At 43.7% G+C, this 23,490-nt stretch overlaps 1 protein-coding gene across 1 annotated transcript in view; it reads right to left on the reverse strand.

The window, feature by feature from the left end:
- The window catches only part of arfgef3 (ARFGEF family member 3), a 156,951-nt gene that overhangs the window by 48,655 nt on the left and 84,806 nt on the right, over window positions 1–23,490 (reverse strand). Inside the window, exons 16-19 of the mRNA XM_072580344.1 lie at window positions 20,703–20,918; window positions 9,083–9,193; window positions 8,234–8,384; window positions 5,505–5,816 (exon numbers count right to left, since the gene is read on the reverse strand). Of these exons, the coding sequence (XP_072436445.1) occupies window positions 5,505–5,816; window positions 8,234–8,384; window positions 9,083–9,193; window positions 20,703–20,918 (790 nt within the window). The remainder of the gene's footprint in view (window positions 1–5,504; window positions 5,817–8,233; window positions 8,385–9,082; window positions 9,194–20,702; window positions 20,919–23,490) is intronic.

A 23,490-nucleotide genomic window follows, 5' to 3' on the forward strand; every position in this document is an offset into this window, starting at 1 on the left:
TCTTATCACAGATCCAACCCTCCAATTCAGCACCACCTTCATGTCCTGTCCTGTCCTACCTGTCCATCTTCCTTCCCACCTATCCGCTTCACCCTCCTCTCTGACCTATCACCATCATCCTCACCTCCATCGACCTATTGCATTTCAAGCTACCTTCCCCCCAACCCCATCCCCCTCCCATTTATCTCTCAGCCCCCTTGGCCCCACCCTCAACATTCCTGATGAAGGGCTTATGCCCAAAATGTCGACTCTCCTGCTCCTCAGATGCTGCCTGACCGACTGTGCTTTTCCAGCGCCACACTTTTTGACTCTGACTCTCCAGCATCTGTCGTCCTCACTTTCCCCTAGGTAGGCATCACAAGGTGCCCAATGGTATACTCAAGGTCTTCTGCAACCAGTGGACTCCACTGGGGAAGGAGTGCATCATCTCCCCTCAAAGTAATATTTTAATTCAAATTTGATTTTAAATTTCCTTTGGATTTCACATTTTTTTTACTTCAATACAAAGGGCTGCCTCTTAAGTTAATTGATTAATTTGATTTTATTGGCTTTTCAAAAGAATTTACCCTTTCCCCCTTACCCTCGTTCCTTTGCTCCTGCACATCCTTTAGAATTGTACTCCTTGCTTAATCCTCTCTGTGTACTTCCTACCAAAATTAATCATTAATTATGATTAAGAATCCTTCAAGTGATGAGGTCTGTCCTGTTCTGATTTTGTTGGTGTTTCCCACACCTGGATTTTATTGTTTTATCTTCGGGGTTTGAGCTGTCGGGAAAGACTAACAAGGTTGGGGCTGTTTTCCCTGACCGTCGGAGGTTGAGTGGTGAACTTGTAGACGTTTATACAATCATGGGAGGTAAATAGATAACATCTTTTCCCCAGGGTAGGGCAGTCCAACCCTAGAGGGCATAGGTTTCAGGTGAGAGGGGCAAGACATTAAAGGGACCTAAGGGGCAACTTTTTTATGCAGAGGGTGGTGCGTGTATGGAATGAGCTGCCAGAGGAAATGGTAGAGGCTAACACAATCACAACATTTAACAGGCATCTGGATGGGTATATGAACAGGAAGGGTTTAGAGGGATATGGACCAAGTGCTGGCATACGGGACTAGATTAGCTTAGGAATCTGGTCGGGACCACACCAACCCTCTGAAGAGCAACCCACCCAGACCCATTTCCCTCTGACTAATGCACCTAACACTACGGGTAATTTAACATGGCCAGTTCACCTGACCAGCACATCTTTGGACTGTGGGAGGAAACCGGAGCACCCGGAGGAAACCCACGCAGACACGGGGAGAATGTGCAAACTCCACAGACAGTTGCCTGACCCACCCTTGCTCAGACTTTGTGTCATTCTTTCACAGGATTTTACCAATAGTTCTCTCCACGTGGACCTTGCTGGCAAACATTCTCTTGCTTTCTTTTGTGCATCAGTTTGCCCCACCTGTCGGTCCCAAATTCTGAAATTCCCATTGGTTCTCATCTCTACCTCCCCCACCATTCTTTCAATGCTTCTGAACAACAACTTCTATTTACATAGAACCTTTATCATAATAAAACATCCCAAGGTGCCCAGACGCATGGGATTGAGGGTGATTTAGCAGTTTGGATTAGAAATTGGCTTTCTGAAAGAAGGCAGCGAGTGGTGGTCGATGGAAAATATTCAGCCTGGAGTCCGGTTATTAGTGGTGTGCCATAAGGATCTGTTTTGGGACCACTGCTGTTTGTCATTTTTATAAATGACTTGGATGCAGGCATAGGTGAACGGATTAGTAAATTTGCAGACGACACTAAAGTTGGTGGAGTAGTGGACAGTGTGGAAGAATATTGCAGGTTGCAGGGGGACTTGGATAAACTGCAGAATTGGGCTGAGAGGTGGCCAATGGAATTCAATGCAGCTAAACGTGAGGTGATGCACTTTGGGAAGAATAACAGGAAGGCAGAGTACTGGGTCAAAGAAAAGATTCTTGGTACTGTGGATGTGCAGGGGGATCTTGGAGTCCATGTACATAGATCCCTGAAAGTTGCCACCCAGGTTGATAGTGCTGTTAAGAAAGCAGGAGAAAGTGAGGACTGCAGATGCTGGAGATCAGAGCTTAAAAATGTGTTGCTGGAAAAGCGCAGCAGGTCAGGCAGCATCAAAGGACATATGCCCAAAACATCGATTCTCCTTCTCCTTTGATGCTGCCTGACCTGCTGCGCTTTTCCAGCAACACATTTTTAAGCTCTGTTAAGAAAGTATACAGTGTGTTAGGTTTTATTGGTAGAGGCAATGAGTTCCGGAGCTGCAATATTATGCTGCAACTATACAAAAAGCTACTGCGGCCACACTTGGAATATTAGGTGCAGTTCTGGTCCTCATATTTCAGGAAGGATGTGGAAGCATTGGAAAAGGTGCAGAGGAGATTTGCCTGGTCTGGAGGGAAGGTCTTATGAGGAAAGGCTGAGAGACTTGGTTCTGTTCTCATTGGAAAGAAGAAGGCTAAGAGGGGATTTGATAGAGACATACAAGATGATCAGAGGATTAGATAGGGTAGACAGTGAATGTCTTTTTCCTAGGGTGATGACGTCAGCTTGTACGAGGGGCCATAACTACAAATTGAGGGGTGATAGATTTAAGACAGATGTCAGAGGCAGGTTCCTTACTCAGAGAGTGGTAAGGGCGTGGAATGCCCTACCTGCTCATGTAGTTAACTCAGCCACATTAGGGGCATTTAAACAAAACTTGGATAAGCACATGAATGAAGATGGAATGGTGTAGGGGGGCGAGCTGAGAATAGTTCACAGTTCAGCGCAACATCAAGGGCCGAAGGGCCTGTTCTGCACTGTGTTGTTTTATGTTTCATAGCAGCATTATAATACAAAACATGGCACAAAGTCGCAAAGATCAGCTGTTAGCAAAGGTGGATATCACTGTGGCCAAAGGTCAAGAAGGTAGAAAAATGAACAGGTTTGGAGAGAGAATTCCAGGGCTCCGTGTGTGGGCTTTTCCATCAATGGTGGAGTGAATAAAATTGGGGAAACTCCAGAGGCCAGAATTAAAATAGCGCAGGTATTTCAGAGAGTTAGACAGCGGAGGGAGATTCCAGAAATTGGGATGAGAATTTTAAAATCAGGACATTGTTTGACTGTGAACCAATGTAGGTCAGCGAGCACAGGGGAGTGGGACTTGGTGGGAGAAAGGACAAGGGTAGTAGAGTTTTAGATGACCTCAAGTTTATAGCGGGTTAGAATGTGGGAGGCCAGGCAGGAACGTGTTGGTCATGACCAGAGGTAGCTTCTGTTCTCAACTGAGCTCTCAAGCACCTTCCTTAATGTCGTCATCTTTCGCTCAGCATCCATTTTTGTTTGATTTTGAAGTACCTATGAATAGCACCATAGAAACATAAGCTGTTGTACCACAGCTCTTCACAGGCTTCTGGGTGATAAATGCTGGCCTAGCCAGTGATGCCCATATCCTGTGAATGAATAATAATTTAAAAAAACTGGCCTCAAAATATCGAGTATTTGTGCAATACATCATCCACCATTTTTTAAACTCTCATTGCTCTTACTACCTTGTATCTATGCTATCTTTTGTATTGAGGTGTTTGATACCATAGATGGTACCTTGTATGGAGACATTACACACATTTCACCGTACTCCTGTACTTGAGTATACATGACAATAAAATCTAAAATCTAAATCAGGGTTACAGGTCCAACATTAATTAACATTTTGCCCAATGGTGCTTGATGTATCTGAGGAAAACGGAATAGAAGGCAACCCATTTAGTGACTTTTAAATAATTTTCCTAATGTTATGCATAGAAGAGGCAGGATTTGAGGATGAATCTTTTTACAGAGCACTTGGTAATGAGCTGCAACTCGCCACCCACTGTGAAAGTAGAGATGGTCTATAATTTGCAAAGGAAACTGGATGATCACTTGAACGAAATCAATTTGCAGGGCCAGAGGGAATTAAGAGTTAACATGGACTTGATGGTCTGAATGGCACCCTTCAGTGCTACAATGACGCTATGAAACTTATGAATATTTTGCATTACAGAGTATTTGCAGTTGTTATGACCCCAGGTGATGGCAATACTAGACACGTCAGATCCCAGAGTGAAACCTGGTTTGATAGACCATCACTTTTACTTCTGCAATTTGATTATCATGGTGGCCAGTCACTGATCATATTCACAAGAGGCTGTCAATGTACTTTTAACAAAAGAACATATTACAAAAAGAATAAGAAAAACAGTATTAGACAACTTTTAAAGATTTCATAAATAACTGTATTTCCAACAATATCCTTTACAGATACTCAACCTCAGTGAATTATCAATCTTATCTTCACCCTTTAAATTTTTACCAATCTGACAAGGTTGCAAGTGTTTGATTTTGGTGAACTTTTACACACTCAACAGGAATGATTATTTCAGTCTTTTCTGCAGAATCAGAGACACAGGCTAAGTCACTGGCATCTCTCTTTGAACTCTGAGGGGAAAAACTCAGGGCTTTCTTCCAGCTATTTTGAGAATGCTAAATAGCAGATCTGCTGGTTTATATCATTTCTTCTTAACTAAACCTGCCTCTGACCTTTGTTTCTGAGTTGTAAAAGTTCAACTTTGTACACAGTTCAAAGATTACCTCACCAGGTAGCTTATCTAGTCATTTACCTTAAGTCACTTAGGAATGCTGTTGTGACTCATTGCTTAAAAAAATGAGATTCTGACCCTTTATTAACAAATAAACAAGTTACCTTCTCAAAAGTAAAAACAAAAAAAAGCATTTATAACCTAAATTTATAATCAACAATAACATAATCTAAACTTTTAACCACAGTACAGACATGGAGCATTTGACCCAACAGGTAGCAAGTTCCATAGTTACAGGAAGTGACACCACATCACATGATCCTGCACTCACATGGAGACTACATATGGCAAAGTGAAACAACTGTCAAATGTTCCTGAAATAAATGTGAATCTTCTCCTTACCTCAGCAGATTCAGCAGGGCCTGGGAGGGTCGTTGAGACTGGCAACCCCACAACTTTGAAAAAGGACTTGGATGAGCCTTTGACACCCCCCAATATTCAAGACTATGGGCTTAGTGATGGAGAGTGGGATGAGTGTTGATTTAGTGCAGCTTTGTCGGTCCAGTCTTTATGGGCTGAAGGGCCTTCGATGTTCTGTATGATTCTATGATTGTTTAGCAGCACCACAGGAAAAAGGACCTGCATCCTCACTCTGCCAAGATTGGACAGAGATAGCAAACGACTCTTGACTAAAACAGCCAAGAGAACGGCTCAGGATGATGCATCAGGGACAATGAACCAGGGAGCTCCTTGTGGGCAGAGTCACACATGACTGACTGATTCTGAGACCTACAGGCCCTGGATTCACCCACATGTATTAACATATTGGACATGTCTTTCGGCTTTCCCATGGGAATTTCGTGAAAGGTACAGTATACCTTAACTCGACCCGATTCCCAAGGCTCCCATATTACTTACTTGTCAGCCATTGTGGAGAGTGTGCAGACAGCCCTGGCCGCATTGTTCCCGTTCAACACACCTCCTCCTCGGAAGTCAAATGCCTTCCCCTTGCAGTTCTCCTTGATCAGTTCCTGAATGGTGACCGCCTGAATGACGGGATTGCCGATGTTAGTGTCCAGCTCAGTGCTGGGGTTCCTGATGGAGCTCAATGCTATGTCCGCAGGTTGCAGGGAGCTGGAGGCTTGCTGTGCCTGTGTGATGGTGATGGGAGGCTGAGAGCCTCCATCACTGAAGTGACTGTGCTCCAACGTACTGATGTACTCGCACACTCTGCGGAGAGACATGGAAACCCATTTACAGCCCGTTCCCCTGATACCGAACCACACTGTAAACCATACAGTCAGAGAGATGTACAGTACAGAAATAGGCCCTTTCAACCAACTCGTCCACGCTGACCGGATATCCTAATCTGATCTAGTCCCATTTGCCAGCATTTGGCCCATATCTCTCCAAACCCTTCCTATTCATATATCCATCCAGATGCCTTTTAAATGTTGCAATTGTACCAGCCTCCACCACTTCCTCTGGAAGCTCATTCCATACACGTACCACTGTCTGTGTGAAAAAGTTGCACCTTAGGTCCCTTTTATATCTTTCCCCTCTCACCCTAAACGTATGCGCCCTAGTTCTAGACTCCCTCACCCTGGAGGGAAAAACAATGACTGCAGATGCTGGAAACCAGATTCTGGATTAGTGGTGCTGGATGAGCACAGCAGTTCAGGCAGCATCCGAGGAGCAGTAAAATCGACGTTTCGGGCAAAAGCCCTTCATCAGGAATATAGGTAGAGAGCCTGAAGGGTGGAGAGATAAGTGGACCCTGGAACCTATCCATGCCCCTCATGATTTTATAAACCTCTATAAGGTCACTCCTCAGCCTCCGATGCTCCAGGGAAAACAGCCCTAGCTTATTCAACCTCTCCTTATAGCTCAAACCCTCCAATCCTGGCAACATCCTTGTAAAAATTTTCTGAACCCTTTCAAGTTTCACAACATCCAACCACTTGTTATTTCACAAGCTTTTGTGAAATTGGATACTGATAATTCATTTCTTTAAAGAAATTCTCTAACATATAGGGGTGTGGTGGTACAGTGGCAATGTCACCTGACTAGCGATCCAGAACCCCAGGCCAATATTCTTGGGGATAGTAAATTCAAATCCCACAAATAATCATGATGAAATTTGATTTCAGTAAAATCTAGGAATAAAGAGCTGGCCTTAATGGCAATCATGTAACCATTGTCAATTGTCGTAAAAACTTATCCGGTTCCCTAATGCCCTTTAGTGAAGGATGTCTGCCATCCTTATATGGTTTGGCCTACATGTGACTCCAGACCACAGCAATGGAGTTGACACTTAACTGTCCTTTGATCAGTTAAGGAGGGGCAGGAAATGCTGGCTCAGCCACTGACTCGCATAACCTGAATAATAACCTGAATAAATAAAAAAATTATTGCCCATTCTTAATTGTCCTTTAACTACAAGGCTAGATAGTCCACTTCAGTAGGTGATAAAAAGTCAAACACATTGCTGTAGGTCTGCAGTTACGAATACTGACAAAACTTACAGGCCCATGCCACCATTACTGAGATTTGTTTTCTATTCAAAATTTATTCACTTCTGCTGGGGCTTGATTCCCAAAGTCTAGATTGGAGGGGCGCTGGATAAGCACAGCAGTTCAGGCAGCATCCGAGGAGCAGGAAAATCGACGTTTCAGGCAAAAGCCCTTCATGAGCCATTTATTTCTCCACCCTGCAGGCACTCTGCCTCTATTCCTGATGAAGGGCTTTTGCCCGAAACGTCGATTTTCCTGCTCCTCGGATGCTGCCTGAACTGTTGTGCTTTTCCAGCATCATTCTAATCTAGAATCTGGTTTCCAGCATCTGCAGTCCTTGTTTTTACCTGTTTTTACCGAGTTGATTCTCAAAGTACCTGGGCCTCAAGGTTCCTGCTGGAGTGATGTTACCACCAGGTCAGTGTCATCTCCTTTACAGGCCTGGGTTTTCTTGCAAAGTGGTTTCACTTGCCATTATGAATCTAAAGTCACCATTGTCTTACCAGACCATAGGGCTGCTCTCTCATCAGAGAGAGGAACAACTGGTGGTGGTTTAACCTGTGGGTCACCACGCCTCAGGGGAGTGAAGGGGTTGAGAAGGAGATGGCAACCTTAGCCACTCCAGAATTTGAACCCATGCTTTTGGCACCACTCATCAGCCAGCCAATTCAGCTAAACTGACTCCATGGCACCACATGCACAAGAGTGTAAGTAAGTTAATTTTTCGAGTCAGTCCAACGATTTGAACACAGCAGGGATGCAGCTAGACAATGCCAGAAAAACCAGTGATCCGAAAGGTGCCCTAACATCTGGGGAAAGAGCCCAGCTGAAGACCCCTGCTCTACCTTGAGGGACTTCAGCACATTATGTTCTGAGGTCTTGGCTTGGGGAATAGAATTCCCAGTTGGGTCAGTAGGCCATGGTACTTTACATGGTAGGCTGCTCTCCAAAGTCTAGTCCCATCAAGCTGCTGCTTTCTGTTCCAGCTTCTCTTTCCCACTATAGTTTCATTCTTTACTCCAGCACTCTGGGCCATGACCCTTCAGCAAGTCTTCCCATGCCTTGCGAAGATTTCTGCTCCACTCAGGGGGAAACGTGGCTGAGCGCCATCTGGGATCACATGGTGGACCATACCTGAAGACATGTTGCCAGCAGTCTGCATTGTGGCTGCCCATCTCCAGCCCCACACTGAGGATGGCATCCATGCAGAGAACGTGGGCCGTGTGAAGCTGAATACCCTGCGGCCGCCCAATCTGCTCCAGCTTCTGCTCCACTTTCTGTTTCACTGTGGGGATACAACAGAAAGTCAGCCTCCACGGCATCAGTTAATTACCCTCTCTCACTCTGAGCTCATGGCAGCACCATGGGAAGCCCAGACAGATAAATATAGGAACTAGAAACATAGAAAAAAAGCAATGATAGGCCATTCGGCCCGTCAAGCCTGCTCCACCATCCCATATGATCAAGCTGATCATCCAACTCAGTCTCCTGTTCCCACTTTCTCCCCATACCCTTTGATCCCTTTAGCCCTAAAAATCCACATCCAACTACTTCTTGAAAACATTCAATGTTTTGGGCTTAACTGTTTCCTGTGGCAGAGAATTCAACAACTCACCACTCTCTGGGTGAAGACATTTCTCCTCATCTCAGTCCCCAGTGGCCTAACCTATGCCCTTAGACTGTGACCCCTGGTACTGAACTTCCCAGTCATCAGGAACATCCTCCCTGGGTTTACCCCATCTAGTCCTAGTAGAATTTTCTAGGCTTCTAGGAAATTACCCGCTCATTCTCCTAAACACCAGTGAATATAGTCCTAACCGACCCAGGCTAACTTCATAATTCAGCCCTGCCATCCCAGGAATCAGTCTGGTAAACCTTTGTTGCACTCCCTCCATCACCATCACCTTCCTCAGGTAAGAAGACCAAACCTGCACATGGTCACACGAAGAAACAATATTCCTGCCACGCGTGGGTCCTCAGTACCTTGTGCAATGGGGTCAGTGGTCTCAGGGACTTCTTTGTCTTCCTTCTCATCCTGGACACATGATGCTGCCGACATCTGTGCAAGGGCTGAGGCACAATTGGCTGCAACACCTGCAAAAGAAAACTTAAATTTCAGTGAGTGAGCACTGGTATATACGAGTGTCTGTGTGTGTGTGTGTGCGCATGCGTGCGTTTGTGTCTAGAATTCTGAACAATCTCTATCCTCATTTTTCTAAGAAGAATTTCTCTTTAGCAGGGTGTGATCCCACTGTTCCCAGTCTCCATAGTGGCTTCACATGGGATTTTTGACAGGTAATCTCTTGACGCCCTGTCTGAGTTGCGCATCTCAAGTGACCCCATTGTTAGCCTTCTGTAAACTAACCCCATTGTTTCACATTCCTCAAACTGACCCACATTGTTTAACCTTCCTCACATTGACCCCTATTGTTCAGTCTTCCTCACACTGAACCCGATTAGTCATTCCTGAAACTGACCGCATTGTTTAATGTTCCGCACATTAACCCCTTTGTTTAACGTTCCTCACAATGACCCCTATTGTTTAACGTTCCTCACACTGACCCCCCATTGTTTAATGTTCCTCACACTGACCCCTTTGTTTAATGTTCCTCACACTGACCCCCTATTGTTTAACCATCCTCACACTGACCCCCTATTGTTTAACATTCCTCACACTGACCCCCCATTGTTTAATGTTCCTCACACTGACCCCCTATTGTTTAATGTTCCTCACACTGACCCCCTATTGTTTAATGTTCCTCATACTGACCCCTTTGTCTAAAGTTCCTCACAATGACCCCTATTGTTTAACGTTCCTCACAATGACCCCTGATTTTTAAATGTTCCTCACACTGACCGCTTTGTTTAACGTTCCTCACACTGACCCCTATTGTTTAATCTTCCTCACACTGACCCCTTTCTTTAACCTTCCTCACACTGACCTCTTTGTTTAATGTTCCTCACACTGACCCCCTATTGTTTAACGTTCCTCACACTAACCCCTGATTTTTAAATGTCCCTCACACTGACCGCTTTGTTTAACGTTCCTCACACTGACCCCCCATTGTTTAATGTTCCTCACACTGACCCCTATTGTTTAACGTTCCTCACACTGACCCCCGATTTTTAAATGTTCCTCACACTGACCCCTTTGTTTAACCTTCCTCACACTGACCCCTTTGTTTAACGTTCCTCACACTAACCCCTATTGTTTAACGTTCCTCACACTGACCCCCTATTGTTTAATGTTCCTCACACTGACCCCTATTGTTTAACCTTCCTCACACTGACCCCATATTGTTTAACCTTCGTCACACTGACCACTATTGTTTAATGTTCCTCACACTGACCCCTTTGTTTAACGTTCCTCACAATGACCCCTATTGTTTAACGTTCCTCACACTAACCCCTATTGTTTAACATTCCTCACACTAACCCCTATTGTTTAACATTCCTCACACTAACCCCTGATTTTTAAATGTTCCTCACACTGACCACTTTGTTTAACGTTCCTCACACTGACCCCCCATTGTTTAATGTTCCTCACACTGACCCCTATTGTTTAACGTTCCTCACACTGACCCCCTATTGTTTAATGTTCCTCACACTGACCCCTATTGTTTAACCTTCCTCACACTGACCCCATATTGTTTAACCTTCCTCACACTGACCACTATTGTTTAATGTTCCTCACACTGACCCCTTTGTTTAACGTTCCTCACAATGACCCCTATTGTTTAACGTTCCTCACACTAACCCCTATTGTTTAACGTTCCTCACACTAACCCCTGATTTTTAAATGTTCATCACACTGACCCCCTATTGTTTAATGTTCCTCACACTGACCCCCCATTGTTTAATGTTCCTCACACTGACCCCTATTGTTTAACGTTCCTCACACTAACCCCTATTGTTTAACGTTCCTCACACTAACCCCTATTGTTTAACGTTCCTCACAATGACCCCTATTGTTTAACATTCCTCACACTAACCCCTATTGTTTAACGTTCCTCACACTGACCCCCGATTTTTAAATGTTCCTCACACTGACCCCTTTGTTTAACGTTCCTCACACTAACCCCTATTGTTTAATGTTCCTCACACTGACCCCTATTGTTTAACCTTCCTCACACTGACCCCATATTGTTTAACCTTCCTCACACTGACCCCATATTGTTTAACGTTCCTCACACTAACCCCTATTGTTTAACATTCCTCACACTAACCCCTGATTTTTAAATTTTCCTCATACTGACCGCTTTGTTTAACCTTCCTCACACTGACCCCCCATTGTTTAATGTTCCTCACACTGACCCCTTTGTTTAATGTTCCTCACAATGACCCCTATTGTTTAACGTTCCTCACACTAACCCCTATTAACGTTCCTCACACTAACCCCTATTGTTTAACATTCCTCACACTAACCCCGATTTTTAAATTTTCCTCATACTGACCGCTTTGTTTAACCTTCCTCACACTGACCACTATTGTTTAATGTTCCTCACACTGACCCCTTTGTTTAACGTTCCTCACAATGACCCCTATTGTTTAACGTTCCTCACACTAACCCCTATTGTTTAACGTTCCTCACACTGACCCCCGATTTTTAAATGTTCCTCACACTGACCCCTTTGTTTAACCTTCCTCACACTGACCCCTTTGTTTAACGTTCCTCACACTAACCCCTATTGTTTAACGTTCCTCACACTGACCCCCTATTGTTTAACGTTCCTCACACTGACCCCTTTGTTTAACCTTCCTCACACTGACCCCATATTGTTTAACCTTCCTCACACTGACCACTATTGTTTAATGTTCCTCACACTGACCCCTTTGTTTAACGTTCCTCACAATGACCCCTATTGTTTAACGTTCCTCACACTAACCCCTATTGTTTAACATTCCTCACACTAACCCCTGATTTTTAAATTTTCCTCATACTGACCGCTTTGTTTAACCTTCCTCACACTGACCCCCCATTGTTTAATGTTCCTCACACTGACCCCTTTGTTTAATGTTCCTCACAATGTCCCCTATTGTTTAACATTCCTCACACTAACCCCTATTAACGTTCCGCACACTAACCCCTATTGTTTAACATTCCTCACACTAACCCCTGATTTTTAAATTTTCCTCATACTGACCGCTTTGTTTAACCTTCCTCACACTGACCCCCTATTGTTTAACGTTCCTCACAATGACCCCTATTGTTTAATGTTCTTCAAACTGACCCCTATTGTTTAACCTTCCTCACACTGACCCCCTATTGTTTAATGTTCCTCACACTGACCCCTATTGTATAACCATCCTCACTCTGGGGAACATCTCTGTGACACCCGCACCAATCAACGGCACCGCCCTGTGGCCCAACATTTCAACTCCCCCTCCCACTCTGCCGAGGACATGGAGGTCCTGGGCCTCCTTCACCGCCGCTCCCTCACCACCAGACGCCTGGAGGAAGTAAGCCTCATCTTCCGCCTCGGAACACTTTAACCCCAGGGCATCAATGTGGACTTCAACAGTTTCCTCATTTCCCCTTCCCCCACCTCACCCCACTTCCAAACATCCAGCTCAGCACTGTCCCCATGACCTGTCCTACCTGCCTATCTTTTTTTCCACCTATCCACTCCACCCGCCCACCCAACCTTCATCCCCTCCCCCACTCACCTATTGTACTCCATGCTACTTTCTCCCCACCCCCACCCTCCTCTCACTTATCTCTGCACCCTTCAGGCTCTCTGCCTCTATTCCTCATGACGGGCTTTTGCCCGAAACATCGATTTTACTGCTCCTTGGATGCTGCCTGAACTGCTGTGCTTTTCCAGCACCACTCTAATCTAGTTCTTGGATGAGACCTTGAAGTGACATAACATTCAAGGCTATGGACCTAATGTGGAAAAGTGGGACTACTGCAGGTAGCAGTAAGTTTTTGGTGACACAGACTTGATGGGTTAAAGCATCTTTTATGTACTGCATGATTCTATCATCCTATGAATAATGGCAGCCATAATTCCCACAATCCTCTGCACATTAGAGTTTGCTCTATCACCTTCAGGTCTTTTGTGTTCAGAGGGCTCTTGTCCATTTGCTGTGCAGCCGAGATTTGATATGCGTTGCTACGAAACTGAAGCAATCCCAGTTCCAGTAGGAGGCACCTGGGAAGCGACTCAGAACAGAAATCTGAAGATAAGCAGCACATCAGGGATGATGAAGGGCTTATGACCGAAATGTCCCGCTCTCCTGGTCTTTGGATACTGCTTGACCCGCTGTGCTTTTTCCAACGCCACATTCTTCGACTCTGACTCTCCAGCATCTGCAGTCCTCTCTTTCTCCAAGATAAACAGCAACAGTTGAGGTGCCACTGTCTCTGAGAACAGTGAACCCACTGTCTCCTAGGGAATTCAACCTAAAATTGAGTGGCTCAGTCAATCATCGGTGAAACCACGTCGGGCTTTTTTTACTGACATAAGAACGAATTGCGACAATGGGACCACATGAATCACGTTGGCCCATTTTGATGTGGTATGTTTCAAAATAGTTCACTTGTTGGAGTCAGCCGAAGCCCAGTGACAGCACACTCACTGTGAACCAGTCTGACAGGAAAAATGGTCATAGAGTGGGAACTTACAATTGTGGGCCAGATGAAGAAGGTTGAAATACATAGGGTCCTGAGGAGACTTGACAGGGTGGATGCTGAAAGGTGTTTTCTCTTTGGGAGTGACTGGAATTAGGAGACACATCATAAAAAACAGAAGTCTCCTATTTAAGAAAAGGATGAGGAGAAATTTTTCTCTCTGGGGGGTTGTAAGTCTATTGAATTCTCCATCCCCAGGCACTGGTGAAGGTAGAGTCATTGGATATTTTTAAGGGTGAGGTGCATAGATTCTTGACTGCCAAGGGAGATAAATTCAAATGGATGCACCAACATACGAAATAGGAGTTAAAGGTTAATGGAGGTTGTCAGGAATGTACTACAGTCATGACCTCATTGAATGGCAGAGCAGGCTGGAGAGGCCGAATGGCCTACTCCTGTTCCTCATTCACATTTCCAATGTTGCTTCTCTTTCCTTCTCCCAACTTTGGAAAGGAAAGTAGTTCAGAGCTGCCACAAAGCGAGGTACAGAAGGAAGCCAAAGAGATTTTTTTTTTTCTGAGTTTCGTGACAAGGTTTTGGTACAGCTTGATCTTCCTGACTCAATGGAATGAATCCTGTGCCTTCTAATCGAGACGCATCCCTGACAGAAATTAATAGGTGGCACATTACATCAGATATACTATAAAGTGACCTTGAGGCAGGCTGACAGACCTGAGGGGAGCTTCCAGCCTGAGTACCTTGGTAACCTTTCAGTTGGGCTCCATCAAGTGATTGACATGGGATAGGTGCCTAGGACTAAGATCTGTAAACAGCTCCTCAAGAGGGCATTGTGCACTTTCATCGAATAGAGCGGAATCAGAGAACAACCTAACACTGTGTTAAGAAAAAGAAGGGGCTCCTGCCAACAGACATTGAGTCCAAACACATATCTATCCATCCTCCGAGGCCAGGGAGTTATATCTGTTATGGGGTTTGTGTATCTTTTACATTCATTTAGTTAATGCACAATATTTAAACTGTTGCTTCTTAACAAATAACTTTGAAATCATTTATGAGTTTTATCCCTTTGACTCTCAAACTCAAATCTTACAGCAGTACTGGGCAAGTGCTGGACTCTAAGTGATGCAGTCTTCAGATGAAATGTAAATTAAGCCATGTCTCAATGTAGAAGATCGCACAGCATTATTTTTAGAAAAAGCAGGGGAGATGATTCAATCTCTTATTTCACTGTAGTTTATGGGAGCTTGCTGTGTGCAAATTGTCTGCCACTTTCCTACAATATCACAGTGATTATATTTCTATAGGGCCTGAAAAGCCCTTTGAGGCATCCAGTGCTCAGAAAAGGCACCATACAAATGTAAATCTATCTTTAACTACAATGGTTATCCAAATACATTCCTAAAACTTCTGCAATTGCAGACATCTATGTGCAGGAGTTTCACTCCCTGCCAGGCTGATTTTTCAGTCTTGCTACATTACATCACTGTGCAGCATTGGAAATGCCGAGTGATGAGGCCAAAGTGCCCCTCGAATTGTAGACCGTGACCACCAGATGGCAGTGTGGCCTCACTGCTTCCTATGCGTTCATGGTATGTGCGCGGTGTGGGCTGGACTAGGATTTGTTGCTCATCCCTAATTGCCCAGCAGAGGGGATCAGATTGGAACAGTCAACCCAATCGCTGTGGCTCTGGAGCCAAGTTAAGGGTGACAGATTTCCTTCCTGTAATGACATTTTGGCATCATTCAGTGTAACAATACATCAGCTTTTAGAAGCTGTTGCCACACATCACCTTTGGAGGTCCGTGCAAGAAAAAGAGAGGAACACTGTTACCTGGTTGCCATTGGGTTAGCTCTAACTATGGATTTATTTCATTAACTCAAATTTCACCATTTACCATTCAAACATCAGACTGAGGTTCCAAATTACAAGTCAAATGATATTATCACGATACAAACACTGCCTCCCCATTGACACCATGATATGAGCAATGTCATGTGGTATCTGCTTGTTACATCTCCAGAACATTTTGCTTTCTATGTTTTACTCTTAACATCTCTTGGCCTGTTACAGCTGCTCTTTTCCTCACTCTCTCACTCACTGCTCCTTTCGTAAAGGATTAGTTCTCTGTGATTTATGTTTAAGCTTTAGATAAAGGGAAACATTAATTGAAAGGAGGACAAATTCCTGGTTTGCTAAGCAGGGAGTATTTCTCCATCAGTGACTGAAATCTATGACCAACTTGACATTGCTGAAATCACTTCACTGCTCATAGCAAAAGTATGAGAGTTCCCTTCCATATTGTTATCGTGGCACAATTGTAATATCATTGGTCTGGCAATCCAGAACCCCAGGCTACTGTTCTGAGGCATCAATTCAAATACCAAATAGCAGAGCATCAAATTTTAATTTAAAACAAGTCTAATGGTAATGATTTCCATTAAACATTTAGTTAATTCTCTCCTTAGGGGAGGTGGTGGCAAAGTTGGAACGTTACTGGACTAGAACTGCAGGCCAATTGCCCTGGGGACATGGGTTCAAATCCCACCAGGTCGATGGTGCAATCGGAGTCCAATAGAAACTTGGAATTAAAAGCCCACCCTACTGGTGACTATGTAACCATTGCTAATTGTTGAAAATCCCATCTGATTGACCAATGCCCTTTAGGGAAAGAAATCTGCCCTCCTTACCAGGTCTGTCTACATGTAACCACAGTAAAGTGGTTAACTCTTAACTGCCCTTGAAATGATCTACAGCAATGATCAGTTCAAGGGCAATTAGGGATGGACAACCAATGCCAGCCTTGCCAATGCCAGCTAAATCCCACTTAAGAATAAACACAAACCCTTGCTCTCTCCGCCTACTCTCTTTTTCACCATATGCCATCTATCTTGCTCCATCCCTCATCCCTCCCACCCATAATGCACCCATCCCATCCTCCTCATTGTCCCAATAAACACAACAAGACAGCCCACATTTTCCTTTAGGAGACCAACATTTGTTGTCCAACGCAGTAAAACATAAAAACATGGAAGGTAGGAGCAGGAGTAGGCCATTTGACCCCTCACACCTGCTCTGCTCTTTAATATGATCACAGCTGATCATCAATACCCCAATAAGCAATAGTACTGCAGATGCTGGAGATTAGAGCCAAGAGTGTGGTGCTAGAAAAGCACAGCAGGTCAGGCAGCATCCAAGGAACAGGAAATTTGACATTTCAGGCATAAGCCCTTCATCAGGAATGAGGCCTCGATACCCTAATCCTTCCTCCATATCTCTTTAGCCACAAGAGCTTTATCTACGTCCTTCCTGAAAATGTAATGTTTTGGATTCAACGTCTTTCTGTGGTGGAGAATTCCACAGGCTCCTCACTGCCCGGGTGAAGATATTTCTCCTTATCTCAGTCCTAAAAGGTTTACCCCTGATCCTTAAACTGTGACCCCTCCACCATTGCGAACATCTAACCTGTCTAGTCCTGTTAAAAGACTTTTATAAACTTCTGTGAGATATCCCCCCCTCATTCTTCTAAACACCAGTGATGAAGCTCACCACAGAATCAGCTATCAAATGGAAATTTGAACCGCATGCAACATTTTAAATTTTTTTTTCATGGGATTTGGCAGGAGCACCATTTATTGTCCATGCCTAATTGTCTTGGAGTGAGTGGCTTGCATTCTAGAGTCAGTCACATTGCTGTTGGTTTGGAGTCACATGTAGGCCAGACCAGGAAAGGACAGCACATTTCCTTCCCGAAGGGTGTTGACGTTTCTTTCAACAAAATGACGATGGTCACCATTTCTGAGACTCTCGATATTCCAGATTTATTAATTCTAGCTGAATTTAAACTGCTTAAGATGGAAGGGGACTTGAACCCATGCAGCAGAGCATTACCTTGGGCCTCGGTTAGCCCAGTGTTGTTCCCCTCACACTTCCAAGCACTCAAAGTTAGATCTAGGGGCCACGAATATAAGGCAGGTATTCATAAAATCAGTCAGAAGAGAAACTCAGGAGAAACTGCTCAGCCCAGAGAGTGATGAGAATGTAGAATGCTGGACATAAGAAATGGCTAAGGTGATTAATCTCAACAGGGGAAGCCAAATGCACAAAGAAGAAAAGGAAGCAAACTTTGAAGGGATTTGCTGGAGTTGGGAGAGGGGTGTAATGCGGCTCCTGTGGAGGATCAACACTGGTATGGACCAGTTGGGCCGAATGGCCTCTTTTTTTACATAAAAACACAGACACAACAGCCACAGAAGCACAGATGAATTATGGTGCAGGAGGCCATTTGGCCCATTGTGCCTACCCTCACACTGCAAAAATGTCTGAGGCATTCAAGCTGCTTCAATGATCATGGATGATCATCAAGATCAATATCCTAGTCCTGCCCTCCTCCCATATCCCTTTAGCCACAAGAACTGGATGTGGCAAGTATTTTCATCAATAAATATAACAGTGCGCACTCGATTCAGATATACTCACAACATCTAGTGGAAGATCAGCAAGATTGCATCAAGTCACATTTCGAATCATAGAGATGTACGGCACATAAACAGAACCTTTGGTTCAGTTTGTCCATGCTGACCAGATATCCTATTTAAATCTAGTTCCATATGCCAGCATTTGGCCCAAATCCCTCTAAACTCTTCCAATTCATACACTTATCCAAATGTCTTTTAAATGTTGTAATTGTACCCACATCCATCACTTCCTCAGGAAGTTCATTCCACACGCGAACCACCCTCATGTCTTTTATAAGTCTCTCTCCTCTCACCTTAAAAATGTGCCCCATTCTTGAAATCCCCCATCCTAGAGAAAAGACAACTAACATTAACCCTATCTCAATCCCTCATTATTTTACGAACTTTTCTAAGGTCGCTTCTCAACCTCCTACACTCAAGTGAAAAATGTCCCATCCTACGGTAGGTTTGTAATGTGATGTGAAAGTGATACTTACAGTGCAGTTCAATTCCTGTATTAGCTGAGGTCACCCTTCACCTGGGGTGTGGTGACCCTCAGGTGTAATCACCACCAGACATCTCTCTCTATCAAGAGAGCAGCCCTCCGGGACTATGTGACTCTCTCTTTATGGACAGGTTACGCGAATGGGCAACAACTTAACAGTTGGGATATAGTATGGGAAAATATGAAGTTGTGGACTTTAGCAGGAAGAACAGTGCAGCTGAATGTTATTTGAATAGAGCAAGACTGCAGAAAGCTACAGTGCTGAATGATTTTTGGGGCGCTTGTGCATAAAATCACAAAAAGCTAGCATACAAGTTCAACAGGTAAAAGGGAAGACAAATGAAATGTTGACCTTTCTTTCAAAGGGTAAAAATATGGAGGACTTGCTAAAATTATATAGACATTAGTAATGGTACTTTAGGTCGTATCATGAAGCATATGGATTGGCTGCAGGAGTGATCAATCAGCCCTGCCAGAGAACAAGGAAATCCCAATTAGTAATGGAGTACTGTGAACAATTTCCTCAGGAAAGATATACTGGCATTGGAGGCAGTCCAGGGAAGGTTGACTAGGCTGATCCTGGGTATGAAATGACTTTGTGTAGATTGGGCCAGATACTCATTGGAGTTTAGAAAATTGAGAGATGGGATTATTAAAATATATAAGATTCTTCAGGGGCTTGCCACAGTAGATGCAGAAAGGTTCTTTCCCCTTGTGAGAGAGTCAGAGTAAGAAGGAATTTATTTGAGACAGAGATTAAGATGAATACTTTCTCCCAGAGGGAACTGATAATATGAAATTCTTTGCCTCAGGCATTGATGATACTGGACCATTAAGTACATTCGAGGCTAATTCATCAATGAGGGAATCAAACATTATGGGAGAAGGGCAGGAACCTGGAATTGAGGATTATCAGAAGTACTATGATCTTATTGAATGGCGGAGGATACCTGAGGGACTGAATGGTTTACTTCTAATGCTATCCTATGGTGTTATGGAGGGGGTTGAAATCCAATGCAAATCTTTGGAACTGCTGAGAATGACATTGGCACTGATTGCTGGCCATGGTCCTGAACTCAGCCGGAAATGGCTCGCCTGGGTTTCTCAGCCAGTGGTGACTGATGTTTAAATGAGAAAACAGCAATTACGAGAAAAGACTCAATGACTGTTCCCACCAAACTCCACTTCAAAGACAAGACACTTGTAAAACAAGGGATGCTTTGGCCAGACTTCTAGGGTCAACGTTGTTATAAACCAGACCCCCCCCACCCCCCACCTCAAAATATTTTAAGATGGTAGCTTAGGCACTAACACTTTCTTATTTTGAAGGTAAATGTAAAGTGCTGTGTTCCCGATGAAGTTTGACTAGTCAAACTACTCAGCATTATGCAAAACACAACTTATTCAAACATCATAGTTAAAAACAACAAAAGCTAGAGCTCAGAATAATAACTCTATTGGAAAACTTAACAGAATAGTAGCTACAGTAACTATTACTAATATTATTAATTAACTGTTCCAATCCAGTAACATTCCATAAACACACCCTTTGGCAAAAAGGCAAGGTCAGACACAGTTTCTCACATGTAATGCTCATAGTAGGAAGAGAAACCCCAGCTTCTAGTTGTAACCAAGACAGGGAAAAATAGCTTTAACTTGTTCAAACCTCCAGCAACTCCTGCTGAATCTGAAAGCTAAAAAACACCTAGAAATCCAGGTCTGAGGTGAGCTGGCCACACCCAGCCAGAGTGCTTCTATTGTTCCAACTTTAAAGAACTCCCCCCACCCTCAACAAGGCCTCACAAGCTGTTTACATCACCACAAACTGCTCATCACTTCTCATTCAATCTTAAAAGAAACTAGGACAAAATATAACTCTCAAAGCCACAGCATCGTCACAACTTATACATGTGATTGGCTATTACTTGAGTACATATGTTACTTTAGGTAATACCATAAGGCATTAGTATTGGATGTGAGAGTGACCAACCAGCAGTGTCACCCAGAAAATAAGCAAATCACAAACCAAACAGGCAATGTCCACATACCTAGTGCACAGCTGAGCCTGGCTGCTTTCCGAAGACCATCCAGGCTCATGCAGATGGCATCCCTCTCCTTCTGGTTCTGCTCTTTAATGCCCTCTGTGCCCAGTATGAATGCCAGTCCCTTGGAACTGCCAGCCACCCGACCAGTCAGGGGAGTAGAGAGAGTGTCAATCAAGTTCTTCCAGCAGCCAATCAGAATGAACCGTGCGAAACACATTCCTGGAGCAGTAAAGTACAAGAAATAAAAACAGCCATTTCAGGGCGGTCAGAGCATTCCCCACAAATTCCTTATAACTGTGGACATGAGACTAAATTACTGTCTTTACTCAATGAAGGCTCATCACTGATCTAAGCCTTTAGTCCAATTTCTCTCCTTACAGACCTCTGATCATTTCTGCCATTTTTGGATTTTGATTTAGATTTCAAATACCTGCTGTATTTTGCAGTTGTCTTGTCCTTTCTTGCATTTAACCTGCTGCTGACTGAAATCATCCCATCCTGTCCCAAGACCTCACATAAAACAGAAAATATCTGTAGCATGGAGTACTTTTGTGTAAGGGCTTCAGGACCCTGGAGCAACCTTGCAATGATGTCACAGATTGGCACATCACTGAGTATAAATAGCACAGTATGGGCAGTGTTAGAATGTGCTGGAATGAAGGAGAATGTTGAGAGGTCATAGAGACATAGAGAAGACAGTAGTTTAGTACTTAGCTCATGTGTTTCAGCCTGGTATATCTACAGTGACTGTGCACAGCAGTATGTAGTATTAATGTATAGTAAATAGTGTTACTTTACAGTCTAAGCCTAAAGTCAGTTCTTGACTTTTCCTTCTTCACAACCAGTCTGTCTTGAAGCCAATCACATAATGTGGCATCAAACCACATGATAAAAGAGGACCACTTGATCCATCATGGATCCGCTGGCTAAAAGAATCGCTAACCAACCTCATAGGAATTAGTTTATAGATTGCCCAGGTTGTACTGAGTGATGGAACTGGCTCTATGGTCTGTAGCCTTTGGGGGTTATAGAGGGAGAGTAGAATGAGGAGCAAACTGTACTGGCAGCAACATGGCATACAGGACTAATGCCTCAACTACAGGATGGTCTCATGAAATTACCCGACACCCTGTCCACAACACCACATGGTGTGCTTAGGAGAGTTATGGTAATGTTATTGAACTAGTAATCCAGAACACAGCAGAGAGGGTTCAGAGGAGATTTAATAAAGTTGATCAATAGTTTGGTACAGTAATTAGAGAGAAATTGTTTCTAAAGTCGGATGAGTGAACAATAAGGGGAACACAGGATCAATCCTAACATGTCAACTTAAACTCAATTAATAAATCTAGAATATAAAGCAGATGTTGGTAAAAACAGCTGTGAAATTAACATTAGGAAGGGATACAGGAAATGCTGGTCCTACTGTGCTGTGTAACACAGTCACAGCTGATCAAACACTTTGGTGTCTTTTACCCACACTATCCCCAGAATCCTGATAATCAAATATTTATCAACCTCTTGTTTATAAAAATTCAAAGACTGACCTTCCACAGTCCTCTGATGTACAGAATTCCAAAGATACACAACCCTCTGAGTAAAAATATTTGTCATCTTGGTCCTAAATGTTTTTAGACCCCACAACTAGGGGAACCAACTCACCTGCATCTATCATGTCTATTCCTTTAAGTATTCTGTTAAGTTTCAACGAAATCGCCTCTCATCCTTCAAAATTCTACAGAATACAGGCTTAATTTGCCCAATTTCTCTCCATGGAGTATGCTTGCCATCTGGTAACGAACCTGATAAACGTTGATACTCTTGAAGCCCCATCTGATTCACTAATGCTCCTTTCAGGAGGTAAACCTGCCTCTTTACCTTGCACATGCCTCTAGACACACGGCAATGTGGTTGACTCTTAACTGCCCTCTGAAACAGTTTAACAAGCCAGTTCAAGGGCAAATAAGGCTGGCAACAAATGCTAACCTTTGCAGCCATGCCAACATTAGGGAACAAAGAGTGAACAGAAAAAAAAATAAAACTCATTGCAATAATACAATTCTGCTCAACTTTCCTCTTTTCTCTTGAAATTGCCACAAATGTTCTTCACCTGTTGTTCACCCATCTGTCACTGGAAATAGTTTCTCTCCAGATACTGTAACAAACTATTGAGCACCTTTATTAAATCTCTTCTGAACCTTCTGTGCTGTAAAGGCAACAGACGCAGATTCTCCATTGTGGTCTTTCAAGTGAGGTTTTGACAATCCCAAACACTCAGTGGTAACTCGAATCTAGTACTTTCCCTGTCTGAATGGCTCCACAGCATAAATTGGGAAGCTCTACCTGCAATCCCATGAGGAGCTAGAAAGTGAACTGGTTCTTCAGTGTAATGTGGCAAGATAGAGAAAAAGAGATGATCTTACTGAAACACGCGAGATCCAAAAGTCTTGGCTGATGAAAGGATATAGGAGAGACTGGAACTCGGGGACACAGTTGAAAAATCAGGAGTCTCCCATTTGAGATTAATGTAAGGAAAGTTAATTTTCTCTCAGAGGATCTGTAAACTGTGGAAACCTCTTCCCCCGAGACAAGTGAACACTGAGTCATTGACTCAATTCAAACCTGGGTTAGAGGGATTGAAGGGTTACTGTGAGACAAGCAGGAAAGTGGTGTTGAGGTCACAATCAGATCAGCTATCAGCTTCTTTCATGATGGAGCAGGCTCCAAGGCTCAGTGGCCTAATCCTTCTCCTAATGTTTAAGTCTTGGGTGCTAGACCATCGCAGTTATTG

Source organism: Chiloscyllium punctatum, chromosome 11 (genome assembly GCF_047496795.1).
Source record: "Chiloscyllium punctatum isolate Juve2018m chromosome 11, sChiPun1.3, whole genome shotgun sequence".
NCBI classification, from domain to species: domain Eukaryota; kingdom Metazoa; phylum Chordata; class Chondrichthyes; order Orectolobiformes; family Hemiscylliidae; genus Chiloscyllium; species Chiloscyllium punctatum.